Source organism: Rhagoletis pomonella, unplaced genomic scaffold, assembly GCF_013731165.1.
Source record: "Rhagoletis pomonella isolate Grant_MI unplaced genomic scaffold, Rhpom_1.0 Rhpom_scaffold_00008, whole genome shotgun sequence".
Lineage (NCBI taxonomy): Eukaryota > Metazoa > Arthropoda > Insecta > Diptera > Tephritidae > Rhagoletis > Rhagoletis pomonella.
Genome location: NW_023458562.1, coordinates 7,880,175 through 7,899,895, shown reverse-complemented (window position 1 = coordinate 7,899,895; position 19,721 = coordinate 7,880,175). Strand labels below are relative to the sequence as shown.

General features: G+C 33.9%; 1 protein-coding gene across 6 annotated transcripts in view; it reads right to left on the bottom strand.

Moving 5' to 3' along the window:
• Positions 1 to 19,721, bottom strand: part of LOC118744137 (angiotensin-converting enzyme) — a 391,082-nt gene that overhangs the window by 228,190 nt on the left and 143,171 nt on the right. Inside the window, exon 3 of one of the 6 annotated variants that reach the window (XM_036476889.1) lies at positions 18,555 to 18,625. The exons of 4 other annotated variants lie outside the window; for them this stretch is intronic. In XM_036476889.1, the coding sequence (XP_036332782.1) occupies positions 18,555 to 18,625 (71 nt within the window). Of the gene's footprint in view, positions 1 to 3,725; positions 3,758 to 18,554; positions 18,626 to 19,721 lie in introns of those variants that run through there. One more of the 6 variants, XM_036476895.1, reaches the window with a different exon arrangement.

Sequence of the window (19,721 nt, the reverse complement as noted above, 5' to 3'; positions counted from 1 at the left end):
CTAATAAACAATCGTGGTACAAAGCTCAATAAAAATATTAAAAATAACAATAAAATACTTTTTTCGCAAAATCTATAAAGGACCCTTTTATTTCTCAAATAAACCTGGGTAACAGTTAATGGTCGCCACGCTGTAAAATTAAAAAAAAATTGATTTAGAAAATTTTTGTAGTGCTTATGAAGCAAAATGTTGGATTTTTTTCATGCTTTTTGAACATATTTTCCACAAAACTAAGTATTTTTTGATGACCAAGATATTAGAGAGAGCAGTGATGTTGATCCACAGAAGCCTGCTAAACGGCAACTGGCCAAATCATTAATTTATCTAATTTTTTATACTTAAAACTTTTCATAACTAACATTTCAAAATTATATTTTTTTCCGTCTTTTTATATTTTCTTTTTCAATGTTTCTTCAAAACCAACACTGAAAAAATTGGTACATAAGAAATGAGAAGTAAATTAATATTAAGTTGGAAAATGCAAGTTTTGTATTATGATTGTTTTCTTTTCAAATGAAATTTATTGAAGAAACTGAGAAGCATATTATAGATCAAACAGAAAGCAAAAAATACTTAGTTTTGTGGAAAATATGTTCAAAAAGCATGAAAAAAAATTCCAATATTTTTATTCATAAGCACTACAAAAATTTTCTAAATCATATTTTTTTAATTTTAATTGTTGCACAGGTCTCTAGCAATAATTTAGCTTTAACAGATTGAAAAAATATCAATTAGTCGACGAGTTATAGCCAAAAAACTATATAAACAATATGCTGAAAATCGGCATTTGACTGCAAAGTTCGAAGGTCGATTAAAAAAAAATTCGAACTAACATAAACAAACGCCGCGATAAGGGTCTTCTAATTTAGCCTCTATTTTCACCCCTCACTCTCAGAATCGACCTAACTTTTGCTAACCTGAATTTGTTCCACAGTGTTATGCTTATTGCTGACTAATTACTCAACACAAAAAATTATTAATCGCTCTGAATGAAGACAGTTTATAGAGATCTAAAAGTTTGTATTAGTAGAGGATTTTTACTAATCATGAAATTGAAGAGAAAAGACTATAGAAAAAGAGGCATATAAAAATATGTCTGCATGCAGGGCCTTATAAATGCTTTTTTGAACAAATTCTCTTTTTACAGAGCCTTATAAACCCCCATAAGAGCACAGTCTATGAAAAGAGCCTTATAAAAGTTTTATAAAACCAGTCGTTCTCCAAGCTTAGAGTTGTGTATTATCCGGGTTGCCATATAAAAATACATGGAAAACTTTGAGCGCTTTGAGCGAGCTATAAATATTTTTTGATTTCAAAATAAAAAAAAATAGGTATCCTTTTTTTCGATATAGAACAATCGTGACTCGGCGCAAAAATTGAAAATACTGGTTCCGTACGTCATGCGGACTGCGCCCCTGGTGCGTATGGGCGGGAATGGAGGGTAAAAACCGTTGGGATATTATTATTATTATTATTATTATTATTATTATTATTATTATTAAATCGCGAGAAAACAATTAAAATCTACACGATTTCGAAAAATGTTAATAGCTACAAATTCCCAAATAATTCGGATTTCGAAAAATTGTAAAACCAGCCAGATCGGGCGTTTAAACTAAGATCAGCCAATCAAATGTCAGCCAGCTGTTCAATTTTAGAGCTTATGTTTGATAAATCTAAATCAATACTTTGATTTGATATCCTTCTAATAGTTTGATTATTATTTTCTTCATTGTTACTATCCTCATCATCATCATCATTAGTACCATTATCAGAGTTATCATTATTATCATTAAATGATTGAAATGAATTTGAACTTTGATTGGTTTTCTTACTAGGATAAGTTTCATAATCCTTCTTATTAGTTTTGAATGGAGTGCTTGTAGCAAAATCATAATCAACGGGTTCAAAACTCTTTTCACTGTCTTTGAAAACATTTTTTCTATAATTTTCTTGTTTTATTCTCTTCTCATTTATAATTTCCTTCAAAGGTTTAATTATTGGTTCAAACGTTTTTTCTAAGAGCTCATCATTTAATGTTTCACCAAGTTGAATACTCTTATACTTGTTTTTTTAAATATTTCCAGTTTTTATAAGATTTTTAATAAGTTTTCTATCAACTTCCATAATATTATAATTAAAAAATATAATTAGTAATGATTTAAGTATCTAGTTTAACAGTTAGCTGTTTAGTAGAATAGCCTTACATAACAGTTAGCTGTTTAATAGAACAGCCTTGTTTAGCAGTTAGCTGTTTAATAGAACAGCCTTGTTTAGCAGTTAGCTGTTTATTAGAACAGTCTTGTTTAGCAGTTAGCTGTTTAATAGAACAGTATAGTTTATTATTTTATAAGTGTTCACTTTTAACATAAATTATATACTGATTTTAATTATTACTAACAGGATATTTTATAAGGTTATAAAGACGTCAAATCCTTTTCTGTATCGACCATTGTTGATAGAATCATCTTTACTTATAACAAGAAATCCATATTTTTCTTTCCAACATTTATAACATAAAATGCAAAAAGTCTTAAAGGACATATCAGCTCCAACATGATCATTATAGATATGTTTAATATTCATTTCATTTTGTTTGAATACGATAATCAAATTTGCATTATCTCGAATTAAGTGTTTTGGAATACGAGTATAAGTCTGACATAAATAAAAACTATCAATCTCTTTATGACGATTGTTTTTCGCAAGCTATACCATCAAATATAAATATAGAATTTGCTTTTGCGTTGTCAGGTGATAGCACATCATCATTATTTGAAAATGTTGAAATGTTAATCTCCTTAATAAGGTTTATTAGATGCTTTAAGTATTTATATTTTGATTGATGTAAAGATTTCGAATATATATATATATGTTTTTGAATTTTAACCCATTTGGACTTTCAATGAGGCTAATCATTACATTTGTTTTCCCAGAGTTTGATGGTCCAACAATAAGAGCTCGAATTGAGTTTGGTAATAATGAGCTATGTCGAACTTTATTTACTTTATTAAATCTCAAGTCAATATTTTTAATTTTTAACGTATTACGTTGCTTCACAAACCGCATTTTGACTACTAATATAAATATATATAAACGAAATATTTTTATACTTTTTATTACTTATATTTAAACTATTAATATGAAAAGGCCTAAATATGAGAGTTATTTATGAAAAAAGTTTAGTCATAAATCGTCAGTCGTCGGAAAAGGTTTTATAAATAATATAATTAATAAGCTTCCTATTGAACTTCATTTGCCTAGTTATCAATTTTGTGGACCTGGAACGAAATTAGAGAAACGTTTAGTAAGAGGAGATCGAGGGATTAATCCACTAGACGCTGCTTGTAGAGAACATGATATATCATATTTATATAATAAAGCTTTAGAGAACCGACATATTGGTGATAAAAAATTAATTGAGAAGGCTTGGAAAAGAGTTAAAGCGAAGGATAGCAATCTTAATGAGAAAACAAATGCCTGGTTAGTTACAAATATAATGAAAACAAAAACGAAATTCGGTATGGGGAACATTTATAGTAAAACTAAGAAAACAGGAGGAAAAACTGGTAATCAGCTCTTCAAACATGCCTTAAAAAAAGCTAAACAAAATTTAAAGAAAAGTGATAACTTAAAAGATGCAATAAAAATTTCACGAAAGGTTGTAAATAATATTTTTAGAGGAAAAAAATCTAAAATAAAAACACCACGTGTAATATCATTACCTAAATCTGGAGGATTTCTCCCATTAGCGCCTTTATTCGTAGCATTAGGAGCACTTGGAAGTCTATCTGGCGGTACAGCAGGAATTATTAAAACAATCAATGCTATAAAAATTGGAAAGGAGCAGTTATTGGAGGCGAAACGTCATAATAATACAATGGAAGCTATTTCAAAGGGAAAAGGAATGTTTTTAAAGCCTTCTAAAAAGGGATTCGGATTATATTTAAAACCATACCAAAAAAACTCTTAATGAAGCTACCCAGAAGACCTCTTACTGATGTAGACTTAAAGAAGTACTCAAAATTTATTCCAAATTTTAGAGGGGAATTTATGTGTGACAAGTTACCACGTAAACCATTTAAGAGAGAATGTGGAATAATAAATTTGGATAGTTCAAAGGGTCCGGGAACGCATTGGGTAGCTTACTGGAAAAACGATAATGAGATTGATTACTTCGATAGCTTTGGAAACTTACAGCCTCCTAAGCAAATAATAAAGTATTTAGGAAAAAACATTAACTATAACTATAATCAACAGCAAAGCTTTAACTCATATAATTGTGGACATTTATGCTTAAAATTCTTATTATCAAAATAAAAAAGTAATTATAAAACTTTCTTTTATTTCAAATTAAATTTTATTTGTTCTCATCATCAACATCAACAGACCTTTCCATTCATGTACACATACATATTAAATACTTAAAAATTACCTATGTGAGCATGTTAACACACTTTTCTAGCGGTGGAGCATCTATATTTCTGATGCATATTTCTAACTACATACCAACACACTTTACTAAATTCCGACATATAAACCACCTTGTATCGGAATCCTCGGATTTCCATCAGCGGTACACCCTGTGATCGATTCCGGTTCTGGACTCGGATTTGTCATCAGCGACATCTTGCGGCTTTTATCTGGGCTCTGAGCTTGGATTTCGAACGGCGACATCTTTTGGCGGAGCAGCAAAGCTTGCTCCGATTGAGCCGCCGGAGCAGCAGCAAACCTTATGGCTGCTAGCAGCGCTGCTGCTCCGGTTCCAGAACCGCCATATTTATACTACTCATTTATGTATACATTTGTCTATATCTTTCTCGATTACTTTTGGCTGTTACAAACAACGGTTATGTGAACGAAGTTAATGCACCCTTGTGCACAATTGCGCTCGGGTATAAAAATTGGTAATTACCTAGTAATTATCTAGTATTTACTAGATTTGTCGCAAAAAGGGCAAGCGATTCAAAAAGAATTATTTCGGAATTTAAAGAATCTGAGCTTGCGTAATTCTCAAATGACATGTACTCAATAGGGGTATTCTAGAAGTCTTGCACGTTGCACGGATTGCACGAAATGTAAAAATATTCTTCCAAATTCGGAAGAGTACGAGAGCACCTCATTGCCAAGTGGTAGCATGCATAGGTAGCAAGCAGCGAAATTCTGTGTACAATTACAAGATACAGCAAAAAAATTAAGTGAGCGTGGTGAGAGGAATGGAGGATCATTGCTAAAGCAAATACTAAGATCTGAGTCCAATGGCGGTCGCATTGCAGGATTTCTATTTTTTTTACGCGGTATATTCTACCTATACATACTTATGTGACATAGTAAGCTTATACTTTTGATAAGAAAAATATGGTTTATTTAAGTTTTTAGAAAATTTTTTCAACATTTTTTATTTAGCGAATACAAATTAGAGAAAAATTAAACGTGCATACAGTTATATTGATACACAACTCCCAAAAGTGTTTGCTAATAATTGGGCGATTCGCGGAAACTTTGTTTTTTCCCCACAATTTTAAAGTCCGTGATATACCGCTTCTATCGCTTGCTAACTAAAACGTCCCAAGTCCGCTGGATTGCTTTTGCAAAACTCCACCACATGGAAGATTACTGCATGAATCTTAGCAGGAATATTATTACCTAAATCTAGGCAACTTGTCTTTATTTTAGCTACGTAATTTGGGAAACTCGTGTTCAAATTTTATCCGAAGCATGCGTCGACGACATTTTTAAGGTCTTCAAACACTTTTAACATTCCCTAATTTTCAGTACTTCGTAGAATTCTCCTTCTACTTCGAAGGACTGAAGGACCGTGTTACAACGCTAGCAAATTAGAACCACTTTGTATTTGTCAATGTTATTGTGACTTATTAAAATTTTATTTTTAATATTTTTATTGAGCTTTGTACCACGATTGTTTATTAGGAAAAATTGAAAAAGCGACAAAGTCTAAGCGGTAGAAGTTATAGCACTATTTCAGAGATCACCACATCTCCTCATCAGACTTCTTTTTTCTAGACTTCAGCAGGGATCGAACCTGCGTAATCAATGTTCAAAGTCAGAAGCGTTAACCACTGAGCTATGTACATTCCTAGGGTTCGAACGATACTATCGATATTGAGTAAGTATCGATACTGAGGGTATAAAAATGAGTACTTTAATACTCGATACCTCATTTGGCGATTTTACTCGATACTTTCCAAAGTACTCGTAGTATCGAATACTTTTTAAAAAACACACTTTTTAAATTTTGTCTTCCATTGGCAACCCAATTTTCTTTGCTTATATGGATTACTATCATTCAATTTTGTCCATCACTTAAAATAAACTGAAATTTCGTGTAGTCTGTTACATAACATAAACCAAATACGTTAAAGTTTAATGGCCTTATTCATAAAAAATAAAGTAGGCTTCAAGAGCCTGACACTTTCATACATTTTTCAGTTTATAAACCTTTTTTATTTTTTATGAATAAGGCCATAAAACTTTACTTTAAACTTTACTTTAAAGTTCACGAAAATACAGAATTTTTAGAAACTTTTAGGGTGTGCAGTTTTGTAACCTATTCAACTTTCCGTGTAGCTTACTACCGTTGACTTTTAATTAAAACTTGCACAATATTAAACAAAATTGGAAAGGCTACAAAAATGCATACCCACAAAGTTTCCAAAAACTCTTAATAAAATTTAAAATTCGTGAAAGTAAATATGTGTGTATTAATGTATGTACATTTAACGTTTAAATTACTTCTAACGTGGAAGTAAGTTCTGCAATGAAATAAAAATCAAATATTTTAAATGTCTATTGTTTTAATTTCAGGAAATAACTAGATATACGATTGAAGAACAATATAATTTTAGTATACCAATAAAGGTATTTTAATGAGTCCGATACTGAGTAGTATCGATACTTTTTCCCTGATACTTTTAGAGTATCGGTACCATGAGCTCGATGCCAGAATGAGTACTCAGTATCGATACCAAAGTCTGAAATTTCGAACCCTATACATTCCGTAACAGGCTAACCTAATATTCGCGGCTTGCGTTTTGGTACGCATGCCGTCGAATTTGTTTTTTTGCGTCACCCGAAATTGACTTGCATGCGTTTGCATTTGATTTCATTGAGCGAAACGTCAAATCAAAATGTCACGCAGAACAAAAATTGGAAATTGAGTTAGCTTCATACGCACGCCGTTCAATTTCGGTTGATCTCATACAAGTTGCATGTGCATGAGAAATTTTTGACAATAAATTGGCGGCGTGCGTGAATATTAGGTTAGCCTGTAAACTCTTGTCGCTAATGCATTTTCCTTATACAACCAACTACTATCAAGTGCAGCTGATTTGCCGCTATTTAAACTCGACAGCGTGGTTGTTGTTGTCAATTCTATACATCCATTTGCTTATTTGCTTTTTTGTATAGCTTCAGGCAGGCTCTTCCTAAACTATGTATTTGTCAATGTTATTGTGGCTTATTAAAATTTTATTTTTAATCTTTTTTATTGAGCTTTGTACCACGATTGTTTATTAGGAAAAATTGAAAAAGCGACAAAGTCTAAGCAGTAGAAGTTATAGCACTATTTCAGAGATCACCACATCTCCTCATCAGACTTCTTTTTTCTAGACTTCAGCAGGGATCGAACCTGCGTAATCAATGTTCAAAGTCAGAAGCGTTAACCACTGAGCTATGTACATTCCGTAAACTCTTGTTGCTAATTCATTTTCCTTATACAACCAACTACTATCAAGTGCAGCTGATTTGCCGCTATTTAAACTCGACAGCGTGGTTGTTGTTGTCAATTCTATACATCCGTTTGCTTAGTTTCTGTAATAGTGCGATACAACTTTTGTCTAGCTATCTTAAGGGCAGAGTTCAACGAGTTAAAGGTGAGAATGTTTCTTCACAGTTCAAAGCTATCAAAGCAGGTGTCCCTCAGGGATCAATCCTTGGTCCTCTATTATTTAGCATGTTTGTAAATGATGTATTTTCGGTGTGCAAATATATAAATGTCCATGCGTATGCTGATGAACTTTTTTTCACTTCATTTTATTTAATAAAAACATGAAAACAAAACGTAACAATCCAGTGCAATATATGTAACATGTATTTTTTTTTATACCCGAGCGCACTTGTGCACAAGGGTATATTAATTTTGTTCACATAACGGTTGTTTGTAACAGCCAAAACAAATCGAGATAGATATAGACAAATATATACATAAATGCTCAGAATGAATAGAGAAGTCGATTAAGCCATGTCTGTCTGTCCGTCCATCCGTGTACACGATAACTCGAGCAAACATTGAGATATCTCAACGACATTTGGTATGTAGGTTTCCGTTAATCCAAGGTAGGTTGGTATTGAAAATGGGCGAAATCGGACTGTAACCACGCCCACTTCCCATATAACGGTAATTTCCAGAAATACGAAAACTGCGATATTTTAGTAACTACTAAAGATAATTCACTCAAAAGTAATACTTACAATAATTTTCAGACGAAAAACAACAATATTATAAACTTTTAGAAAATGGGCGTAGCCACGCCCACTTATGGTTACATGTGTATATCATGGTAACCGCTGCACCAATTTCTTCCAAACTTGGCACAGCTGTTGACCTTGATACAGCATACTAAACGGCCGAAAATTTAAAAAATCGGACAATAACCACGCCCACATCCCATATAACAGTAATTTTCAGAAATACGGAAACTGCGACATTTTAGTAACTACTAAAGATTATTCACTCAAAATTGATATTTACAACAATTTTTAAACGAAAAATAAGAATATTAAAAATTTTTGGAAAATGGGCGTAGCCACGCCCATTTATGGTTACATGTGTATGTATATCTTGGTAACCGCTGCACCAATTTCTTCCAGATTTGGCACAATATTAAAGCTAATTTATTCAAAATTTATGTTTGCAACAATTCTTTACCAAGAAATACGTTTATGGTAAAATTTTGGAAAATGGGCGTGGCACCGCCCACTTATGATCACACATATGTATATCGGTAACTGTTCTACCAATTTGTGCCAAACTCGGTATTTTTATTGTGCTTGCCACATAAAAGCCAAACGTTGAAAATTATTGAAATCGGACTAAAATTACGGCCGCTTTTCATATAACGGTAAATTTCAGAAATGTTTGAAACTGCAATATTTCGAAATTTAAGGACGCTAATTTACTCAAAATTTATACACCCCGTCTTACCATCTAGCGGTAGCTTTCGGAAAGGTGAAAAAACATATATTTAATACTTGCGCCGGGTATTTATGTTCGGCTCCACCCGAACTTAGACTTTCTTACTTGTTTATTATTAATAATGTATTGTGCATTAAATTAAAAAAAAGGAACAGTCCAGCGCCTTCGTCTTGGTCTGTAGGCTGTGTCGGACATACAGCCGCTAAATTTAAACATAGAATACGTGGTATGGTTAAGAGCATATCCAAGTCAAAAACGAAAGCACACACTAAGAAAAATATATCGATAACAGAATCAATAGCAAAATCGATAACAACATCGATAAAAAACTGATGAAAATCGATAACAAAATAGATAACAAAATCAATAAAGATATCGATAACAAAATCGATAAAAATATCGATAACGAAATCGATAAAAATATCGATCATTATATCGATAAGTTCCTAAAATATCGATAGCAAAATCAGTAATAATATCGATAAAAAGACCAATAAAAATATCGATCAAAATATCGATTTTTATATTGATAAGTTCCGAAAATCCCGAAAATCTCTAAAATACCGAAATAGTTCGCAGATTGAGTCTCTGCGCCTCTATCTATATCCTTTTTTCTAAAACTACCTTTATTTTAATCTTTCTTTCTCTATCTTCATCTATACTTTTATCGGTATCCTTATCCTCATCTTTTTCTTTATATTTATCTTTGTTTTTATTTATATGTTTATCATATTCTTCATATACATATTCCCCTTCACCTTTGCCCTTATATAAGTAAATTTCAGGTCTTCATTTTTGCCTTTATCTTTATGCAACTTTGTTTTTGTTTTTATTTTTACCTTTGCCTTTATCCTTTTCTTTATCTATGTACGTACTCACCTTTACTTTTAAGGTAAGGTAAGGTTTAAAAAAAAACACGCAGGGGTAAATATCCGAGTTATCTAATAGACGAATACACGATTGAGAGAATACAAAGGTTGCGCCGATCTCGGACCGCTATTCCTCTCTTAACGAGTTTGACAGAATCGTTGTTTGCATGACGTCACACTTGTGCAACTTGTTTACGTTTTCCTCGCAACATTTTTTTCTCTTCTTCCATCCTTGCTCACGTTTTGGCATTTCTCGCTCGCAATTGCACCAGTGTGACGTCACACAAAAGTTATTCTCAAAAATCCTCTCTGATCGGCGCAATCTTGTATTCTATCATTCTTGAGATGAATACTTATATGTATGTATATCCCCCTTTTACAAACTCATTTATATAAATATATTTTACTCTGAACACCGCCCATCAGGGTTGTTGTGAATATTATTCCGAAATAAAAGTCTTTTCCAGATAATAAACAAACCCCTTATACAAATTAAACAAGTTTGGTATCAAATGAAAGAGGACTTAAATAGCTTTAAAACTGAAATGTCTAATCGAAGAAAACCACATATTGAAAAATAGTTCAACAAAAAATGTTAACTTATTACCACAGAAACCGTGTGTCAGGTATATGTATTTATTTAGTATTAAATTATAAACAAATATAAATAGAGGTCGCTCGTTATTTCTGTTTAAAAGCTATTTCAGTCCTCTTTCATATGATACAAAATTTGTTTAATTTGGACAGGCCGTTTGTTTATTATCCGGAAAGGACTTTTATTTTGGAATAATATTCGCAACAACCATGGTCTGAATACCAAACTTCAAGTTCATGTGACTCATGGTTCCCAATTTATGGCTGATTCCACACCTACGTGATGTGCCACTCATTCATATACAGTGTATATTATACACCTTACTATAAGCACCTACCATAGATATGTCTGCATACCAAATTTAAAGTTCATGTGACTTATGGTTTTGAAGTTATAGCTAGCTGATAAAAATTTCCACACCCATGGGGTTCGCCACACCATCTCTTGCAAACTCATTTATATTTATCTTTTTATAAGCACCTACCATAGCAAAACCTGCTTTCCAAATTTCAAGTTCGTGCGACTTATGGTTCCGAAGTTATAGCTGATAAACATTTCCACGCCTATGGGATGTGCCACGCCCCCATCTACAAACTCATTTATATATACCCTCCTACAAGCATCTACCATTGATATGTCTACATACCAAATTTCAAGTTCGTGTGAGTTGTGGTTCCGAAGTTATAGCTAATAAAAAATTCCACGCCTATGGGATGAGTCACGCCCGCGTTTGCAAACTCGTTTATATATACCCTTCTATAAGCACCTACCATTTTATGACCGCATACCAAATTTCAAGTTCGTGTGACTTATGGTTCCGAAGTGATAGCTGATGAAGATTCCACGCCTATGGGATGTACCACGCCCCCTTTTACAAATTCGTTTATATATACCTTCATATAAGCACCTACCATTGATATGTCTGCATACCAAATTTCAAGTTAGGTGGGACTTATGGTTCCGAAGATATAGCTGATAAATATTTCACGCCTATGGGATTTGCCCCGCCCCCTTTTACAAACCCGTTTATATATACCCACCTATAAGCATCTACCATTGGCATGCCTGCATACCAAGTTTCAAGTTCATGTGACTTATGGTGTAGAAGTTATGGCTGATTAAAAATTTCACGCCTATTGGAGGTGCTACGCCCCTTTGTCGAATCCCAATTTTTTTCACCCTGTTATAGCCCCAGGTGTCATGGCAATACTCTGTCAAAATTTTGTTCGATTTTGTCCGTCCGTTTAGACTACAACCTCGCACATACATACATACATACCCCGTAGCGAATGTCATGCATTCGTCACTTAATAGTCTTGCACGGAAAAGTTACGTCTTAAATCACTTTGGGCTCCGTTTGTATGGAAGTCGTTCATGACTTTTTCATATAAATGGTAATTTCGTCGTTGATGTCATCTGCATGACTTGGTCATGCAGTGATCATTAATGACATTCAAGCGACAGTATCTTGCAATGGACTTTTTATAAGTGACCGCTGCAAGACATCGTCTGTTACTGTTATAAGTCTTTGATAGGAGTACACCTGCATGACATTGTCACCAGTGTTATTGTCAGCTATATGTCGTTTAGGAATCACAGCAAGTGTAACGATGTCACTAAATCCTCATTAGTGACGATGTCACCGGTGACCATTTTCGCTCCTGAGTACATACATACATACTTTCACAAATATATAGTAGATGTATAGACATACATAGATTACAAAAAAAATAGCAACAGATCCACATTAACTGCAATCAACATGAGCACGTATGTATGCATTTTCATATGTATGTACATACGCGGCGATTAGGTTATAAATATTGCGCCGTCTGTTTGTCAAAAGCTGAAATATGTACTTACATACCTTTTGTCTCTTTCCCTCACTTCCAACGCATGCACGTGTTTGCAAAACGATGACGGAATGATTTTGTATGGGAAATCATTTATGCCCAAATATTTGAATCAAATAAACATACCTGTATATATCAGCTAATACTTTCCGTATACCAAACGAAAGAAAAACTCTTAATTTTTTTTATTAAAGAAAACAAAAAGAAAATCATTCGAGCGGTTTTCGAGCGTTTTGGTAATAAAAAATTTGAAAATTTTTTTTTAAATTTTTTTGCCTTATCAATACTTTTTGAATTTATATAAAATCTGTACACGATAATATTTCTATTGCTCCAAAGAATCTATTTCCCGAAAATAAAAGTTATATCTGCAAATCATAAGCTGCTGGAGCACTTTAAACGCTCAAAATTGACCCCAAAAAAAAGCCAATATTTACCGTTATTTCTAGGACAGACACCGAATCGGTTACTTACAAAAATGAAACTGTCGATAGGTTTGGAATTCTATCTTTGAAAGGCCTTACTTTTCTTTGAAATCGCTTTATTAGTTCTCGTGCAATAAACATTTTCGTGAAGCTCTAAAAATTACAACTACAACATTTCAGCATAGCCTCCATATCGAAACGAAAGTCGTCTTCTACGTCAATAGGCAGGATTGAAATCACATCCAATCAAGCTTTTGGCAAATACTTCTCCAAGCTGTTGATATATTTTAAAGACATTAATAAACTTCTCATTATTTCCTGTCCCAATAAGCAGTAGCTCGTTTGTGTAACTTTTCTTTACCGATTATTTCTCTACTGGTAGAGAATATACGTCATCCTCTACTACTCTTTAGCAGTAGAGAACAGGGCGGCGAATTCATATCTCAAGCATGATTACACAGGTCCACAAAAAAAATCGATGAAAGGTTCCTTTGACCAAACCTAGACTAATACATGTTTTTGGGGTCGCTGAACACGAATCTGAAGTCCGTTTTGCTCCATCACATCTAGATTTTTTCCTAACCTCAAAAGGCACCTCGGATTTTCTCTGTCACGTAAAACCCGAGATGTTTTTTGAGGTTAGAAAAAAATCCAGACGTGATGAAGCAAACCGGACTTCAGATTCGTATTCAGCGACCCCAAAAACATACAATAGACTAGGTCTGGTCAAAGGAACCTTTCATCGATTTTCTTTTGTAGACCTGTGTTATTAAAATGTCAATATCAGAGCCCCTAATTACAATATTAGGCTGATTGGCGATACTACATGCATGGTGAATAATTTTACTATCCGCTTCTTCATGGGAATTACAGCATAGGTCTTCAACAATACTCGTTTCAACTCCTTCTTCAATATTTTTATAAAAGGACAATTTCGAAAATTCAGGCGAATCAATTTATTACCGATAAATTGTGTAACCTCATTACTTGCATAATGTATAGTGAAGAAATCAATAAGAACTTCTTTAAATTTAGTGTTCTTCAATTCTTTTGCAAAATCTGTTGGTCTTACTTGATCAGGCCCTGAAATTGTGTAGTTATTTGTGGTGCTTCATGTCGCAGAGATCGTTCTTTGTCTTTAATGGACGTCGATTCTTTGAGCTGAGTATTTTGTAACTATTTGTACAATTTTTTTAGATATATTTCCAAATGTTTTAGGCACTTCCTCCATTGAATGTAAGATAAAAAAGGCATCTATTAAAAATACATCAGCATTACGTGGCGAATCATGGTCGGTAAAATGATCTGAGAAACATATACAGTACTCAAAACAATCTTTCCAACAATGCATCACACTTTTGAACCGAGTAATATATAAAACAGTTATGAAGAAAACTTCATTTGGACTCACCAGGGTTTTGGGTATTTTTGAGACTCGCCAAGGACGAAAATTTTTATAACCGCTAAATCCTTTTGAAGTAAGCTTTTAAATTTGCAAAGTTTTTTCTATCGTATCAGTGTAGTGTACATTATATTTGTACGTGTGCTCGTATACCTAGTTAGGTTTCGTTTTCTGCCGGGATGTTATTACCGGACAGAATGTCTGCCCTTATAAATACAGGCTACAAATACTATAATAAGTAAAATAATAAAATTTAGGATTTGTTAAAATACGCCATAATTGTCTGCCGTTATTATTTTCGAATAATAGTAACATTGGATGTTAAAAAACTTAAATTGCAGACTTATTAAAATACTTTCCAAGTTGGTCTAAATTTTCTACCTTTGCGACCTGCGTGACGCCGTATTGACCGCTGCCGGGCTTAGTTAGTCTCCGTTCCAAGTAGGAGGTATTAGGGCTCGACTGAACAAAATTTGAGCTTTGGTAAATCACATGCAGTCTACTATTCACTGGCTCTTTGACTAAAAGTATTGTTACGGAATATTAACTCATTAAACGCTAGTGTTACATATATGTAACGCTCCGATCTTTCACATAAATCTACGACTTTTTCGAAATGCAATTTTAAATGTTCCAAATTATAAATTAGAATTGAAGTGAACAAATCAAAGAATAAGTGTGCGCTATACTTTGCCCTTTCCGTTTAGTGTAGCAAAATTAGTAGCGCAGTGAACACGAAGCCGATTTCATACACCTAAAAAAAACTGTCGAAATGGGAACACGTTGTCGGTAAGTACGATTTTTAATAAAGTACCAGCGATTTATGTGAAAAAAGTGTTTTGTATACTTTGATAGTGTTTGAAATTTTGTGCTAATAAAAAAAAAAAATTGAAAATTACTGTATTTGTAGGTTTTTTTTCGTCTTGTGTAGCTGTGACATATATGTCACGTTCGCGGGTTCACCTTATGAAGTGTATAACTATATAAAATATACATATTTATGTGCGTGTTCTTCCTTTATTAGGGCAAAACTAACTGTTGAAGAAGTTTGCGCAGTTTTGGACGAATTGACAAATAATGAAGAAGAAGAAGTGGAAGCTATATATATATAGAGGCTCCTGACGCGGGTGCTCTTTCAGGTGATGATTCCGCAGATGAAGACGGCGGTACTTTGGAAAACTTGTCACATACACAGCTTGTCGAGGATTGTGAAATTGTTACAAGAAAAAATACTGACGTCGAAGAGAACCCCGACTTTGATATGGACGCTGAAATTTTAGACTGCTTGAATCATTCTATCTCAGAGTTAGAAGTAAACCTTTTGGAGGAATCATTTGCTTCTGTGCAAGCATCCGAAAAGCCGAGTACATCTCGTCGTCGTAAGATAACTGCAGGTCAGTCACATAGTAAGGCTAAGGGGGCCAAACCATCCTTTACGTGGGTCGATGATAATATCGAACCTAGATCTCCAATTTTCCCTGAGGGTAATTACAGTGACTACACCAACCTAGAGCCATATGAGCAATTCCAAAAGTTTTTTGATGATGAATTATTGCAAATGCTGTGTGACGAGTCAAACAGATATTCGCTCTTAAATAATAATGGGAACCCAAATATTACAGTTGGAGAAATGAAAATATTTTTAGGAATTCTGATAATAAGTGGATATACCTATTCTCCAAACAAAGAAGCATATTGGAGCGTTGATAAAGATATTCAAAATCTTGTGATTATTGACTCGATGAGGCGTGATCGTTTTCGAACTATTTTTAGAAATCTACACTTTATTGACCCCGGAAAGACAGATTTATCGGATAAAATATGGAAATTGAGACCCCTAACTGATGCTTTGAAAGCGAATTTTGCTAAAAATTTTCATCCAGAGCGGAATTTGTCCTACGATGAATCAATGGTGGAATACTACGGCAGGCACGGTTGTAAACAATTTATTAGAGGCAAACCGTTGAGATTTGGTTATAAAATGTGGTGTCTAAATACGCCTTCCGGTTATCTTCTAAACTTCGAGATGTATCAGGGAAAAAACCCTAGGATGAACGAAGAGTACGCTGCAAACTATGGAAAGAACGCTGCTCCTTTGTTTTCAATGATCGATGAATTCGATGAAACGTGGAAGCCACTTCCATTTCAATTCTTTTTCGATAATCTCTTCACTTCAATACCTGTTTTGGTTGGATTAAAAAAAATGGGATATGAGGGAACTGGAACAATTCGGCAAAATTCAATACCAATCTCTTGTCCTTTGCCACTGAAGGATAAGTTGAAAAAAAAGGAACGTGGTTATATGGCTAGTTCCCGGATTTCTGAATGCGATATTACAGTCACGAAATGGGTAGACAATGCAGTAGTTTCCGTTGCATCAACTTTATTTGGGAAGGAACCGGTAGGGACAGCTGGAAGATACTCTAGGGCAGAACATGCTCGAATTCAGGTTCAAGTCCCCAATGCTATCGTAATGTATAATAAGAATATGGGCGGAACAGACCGTATGGACCAAAACGTTAACGCTTACAGGATTGGAGCTAGAGGAAAGAAGTGGTGGTTCTCAATTTTTACCTGGTTGGTTGATGTCTCCATTCAAAATGCTTGGCTCTTACATAGAAAAGGCGGACACGGGCTAACCCAGCTACAGTTTAGAAGAACCATTGATAATCACTTTTGTCGTACTTATGGAAAAGTCCGAGGACCATGGGGATTTAGACGTCCGGATTCGCAAATTGAGCTTGATGCTAGATATGACCTAATTGGCCATTTCATAGTTAGAAATCCCACCAGGAGACGCTGTGCTGGAAACAACTGCCAGCGATCAATAAACACCAAATGTGTAAAGTGTGACGTAGGTTTGTGTGTGGATTGTTTCTACAACTTTCACTTTAGACCAGTTTGAGTTTTCTTTCTAAACCAAAAATTGATGAATTTTCATACGTTTGTACTTGTTTCGTTTTCTTTTTGTAAACTTTATAATTAAAATAATAAAATTGATGAATTAAATCCAATGGAAGTGTTTATTTACATGTTAGTATCAAACAATGTATTACACAACAGAAACCCGCGAGCGTTACATATATGTCACGGGTCGTGCAGACCCCCCCGGATAGGGGTCGAAACTTTTGATGGTAGTTTTGTATACATATCAACCCTTGTAGTATCCACACAAAGTTTGGTTCCTCTATCTTTGCTATTTAGCTTTCGCGTTTAATGGGTTAATAAAAGCCAAGAAAAGTGAAAAAGTAAGCATTCTATTTTTAAGCCTCGGGGTGAGCGCATTGAAAAGCTCAAGCGAATTTTCTTATAATTTGTGGAAAAAATCGTACGTAAAATTGCCTTTGTTAATATAATTAACAGTTATTAAGTCAATAATTCTGCATATTTTCTGAAAAACGAGAAATTTGGAGTTAATACGCTTGTGAAGAATGTGTGCGGTATGCATGTGGCAGCTAGTGTTGGAAAACTATCAATAGTGTATACATTCCATTGTTCCGATAGTAATAGTACGAAATATTCGATACTATCGAAAGTTTTCTTACATATGTTGAGATATAACACTAATGCCCGGTTTCACCAATCAATTTTAAATGTATCAAACTTAAATTTCAAATAGCACAATCTCCTTAAAAATTTCGTCATTTTAAATTATAACGGCCTGACAAATTTAAATTTGATTGGTGAAATTGTAAATATATCTTATTCTTAAATAACTCATTTCGTAACTCCAAAAACCATAAAGATTATTTGTATACACAAAAATAACTTGTGTAAAACATAATGAGATCGTGTTTTTCAATAACACATTTTATAACAAAAAACATGAAGAACATGTTTACAAACAAAGGAGTTTACAACATACATACATATATAGACATTTGCATCTTTCATAGTCCAATTCCAACAATGTGAACAACATACAACTGTCGATAGTGTTTAGAAAAATTCGATAGTTGCGGCAAAATGAAATCATCGATACTATCGGTAGCCCCATCGAAAGTTCTCCATCACTAGTGGCAGCCATGCCAAAAAAACAATGCAGTCAAAGTAATGCCACTTTCGTACTAATTCAGCAATAAAATGCTATTGAAACATTTGAATCAATAAATGCAAATAAAGTTGAAAAATCCACAATACATAAATGTGTTATTAACAATATGGAAAGTGGGTATTCTTTATAAAAAATTACTCACCAAAAACCATAATACCCGTGGCAGGTATCAGATCTGCGTTCGCAAATCTCCAAGATTCTGGATTATCGGCGCTGAAGGTAAATATAAAGGTAAGCAACTTATTAACTAAGTGACTAAATAACAAAAAGCACTGTTTTTATAAATTCCATAAAAAACTCTATTATTTCAAATAATTATACATACGAGGGCGGTTCCGAAAATATTTTAAATTTTTCAACATGGCTCGATACATTTTTCCCAACCATGTTCAATAGCTTCGATACCTTCTTTATAATAGAAACCATGAAGCTACTCAAAATGGCTATTAGCCGCAGACTCTAACTATTCATTGTTGGGAAATCTTTTGAAACCGAGCCATTTTTTCAGAACATCTCAAAACATTACCAAACATTCGTAGGAAACATCTTCACGGTGTTTGTGCTCCAGTGTGAGCATTTGCGGCCATATGGCGTACAGCTTTTTATGTCCGAATTTTTGGTCAATATGCAATGCAGAAGGCGCTGTGGTCAGAGGTGAGTATTACCACCCTGTAGAACTAGGGTTCGATCCCTGGTCCGATCAACATCAACATCTCGCAATGGCAAACGTCCGAGTGTATTTCTGCCATGAACCTATAAAACCAATTTGCCATGCTGAGGCGGTGTAAAACTGTCCACAAGGTCAAGGGGAAGCTCGGCCCAGCAAAAGTGTAGGCGCCATCTATACTAATTATATAAAGAGAAGTCCCTTTTTTTGTAACAGGTAATCTCGTGAACGGCTGGTCCGATTTTCATGAAATTTTGTATCTAAATAGCTTTCGGTAACCACCATGTTTTAGGCTAAAAAAATTAACTTTTTTCGTGTAGGTGGACCAGGGACCGTTCTATTCGAAAAAATCTTATTATGGTCCGATTAGCTTAAAATTTGGTACGTAAGTAGCTTTTTAGCATATATTAGCATATATGATCCATTTTTTCCGGGAAGTGGTCCAGGGACTGATCTATTCGAAAAAATCGTATTTACGGTCCGATTTGCTTAAAATTCAGTACGCAGGTAGCTTTTTAGCATGTATTAGCATATATGATCCATTTTTTCCGAGAAGTGGACCAGGGACCGATCTATTTGAAAAAATTGTATTTACGGTCCGATTTGCTTAAAATTCGGTACGTAGGTAGCTTTTTAGCATAT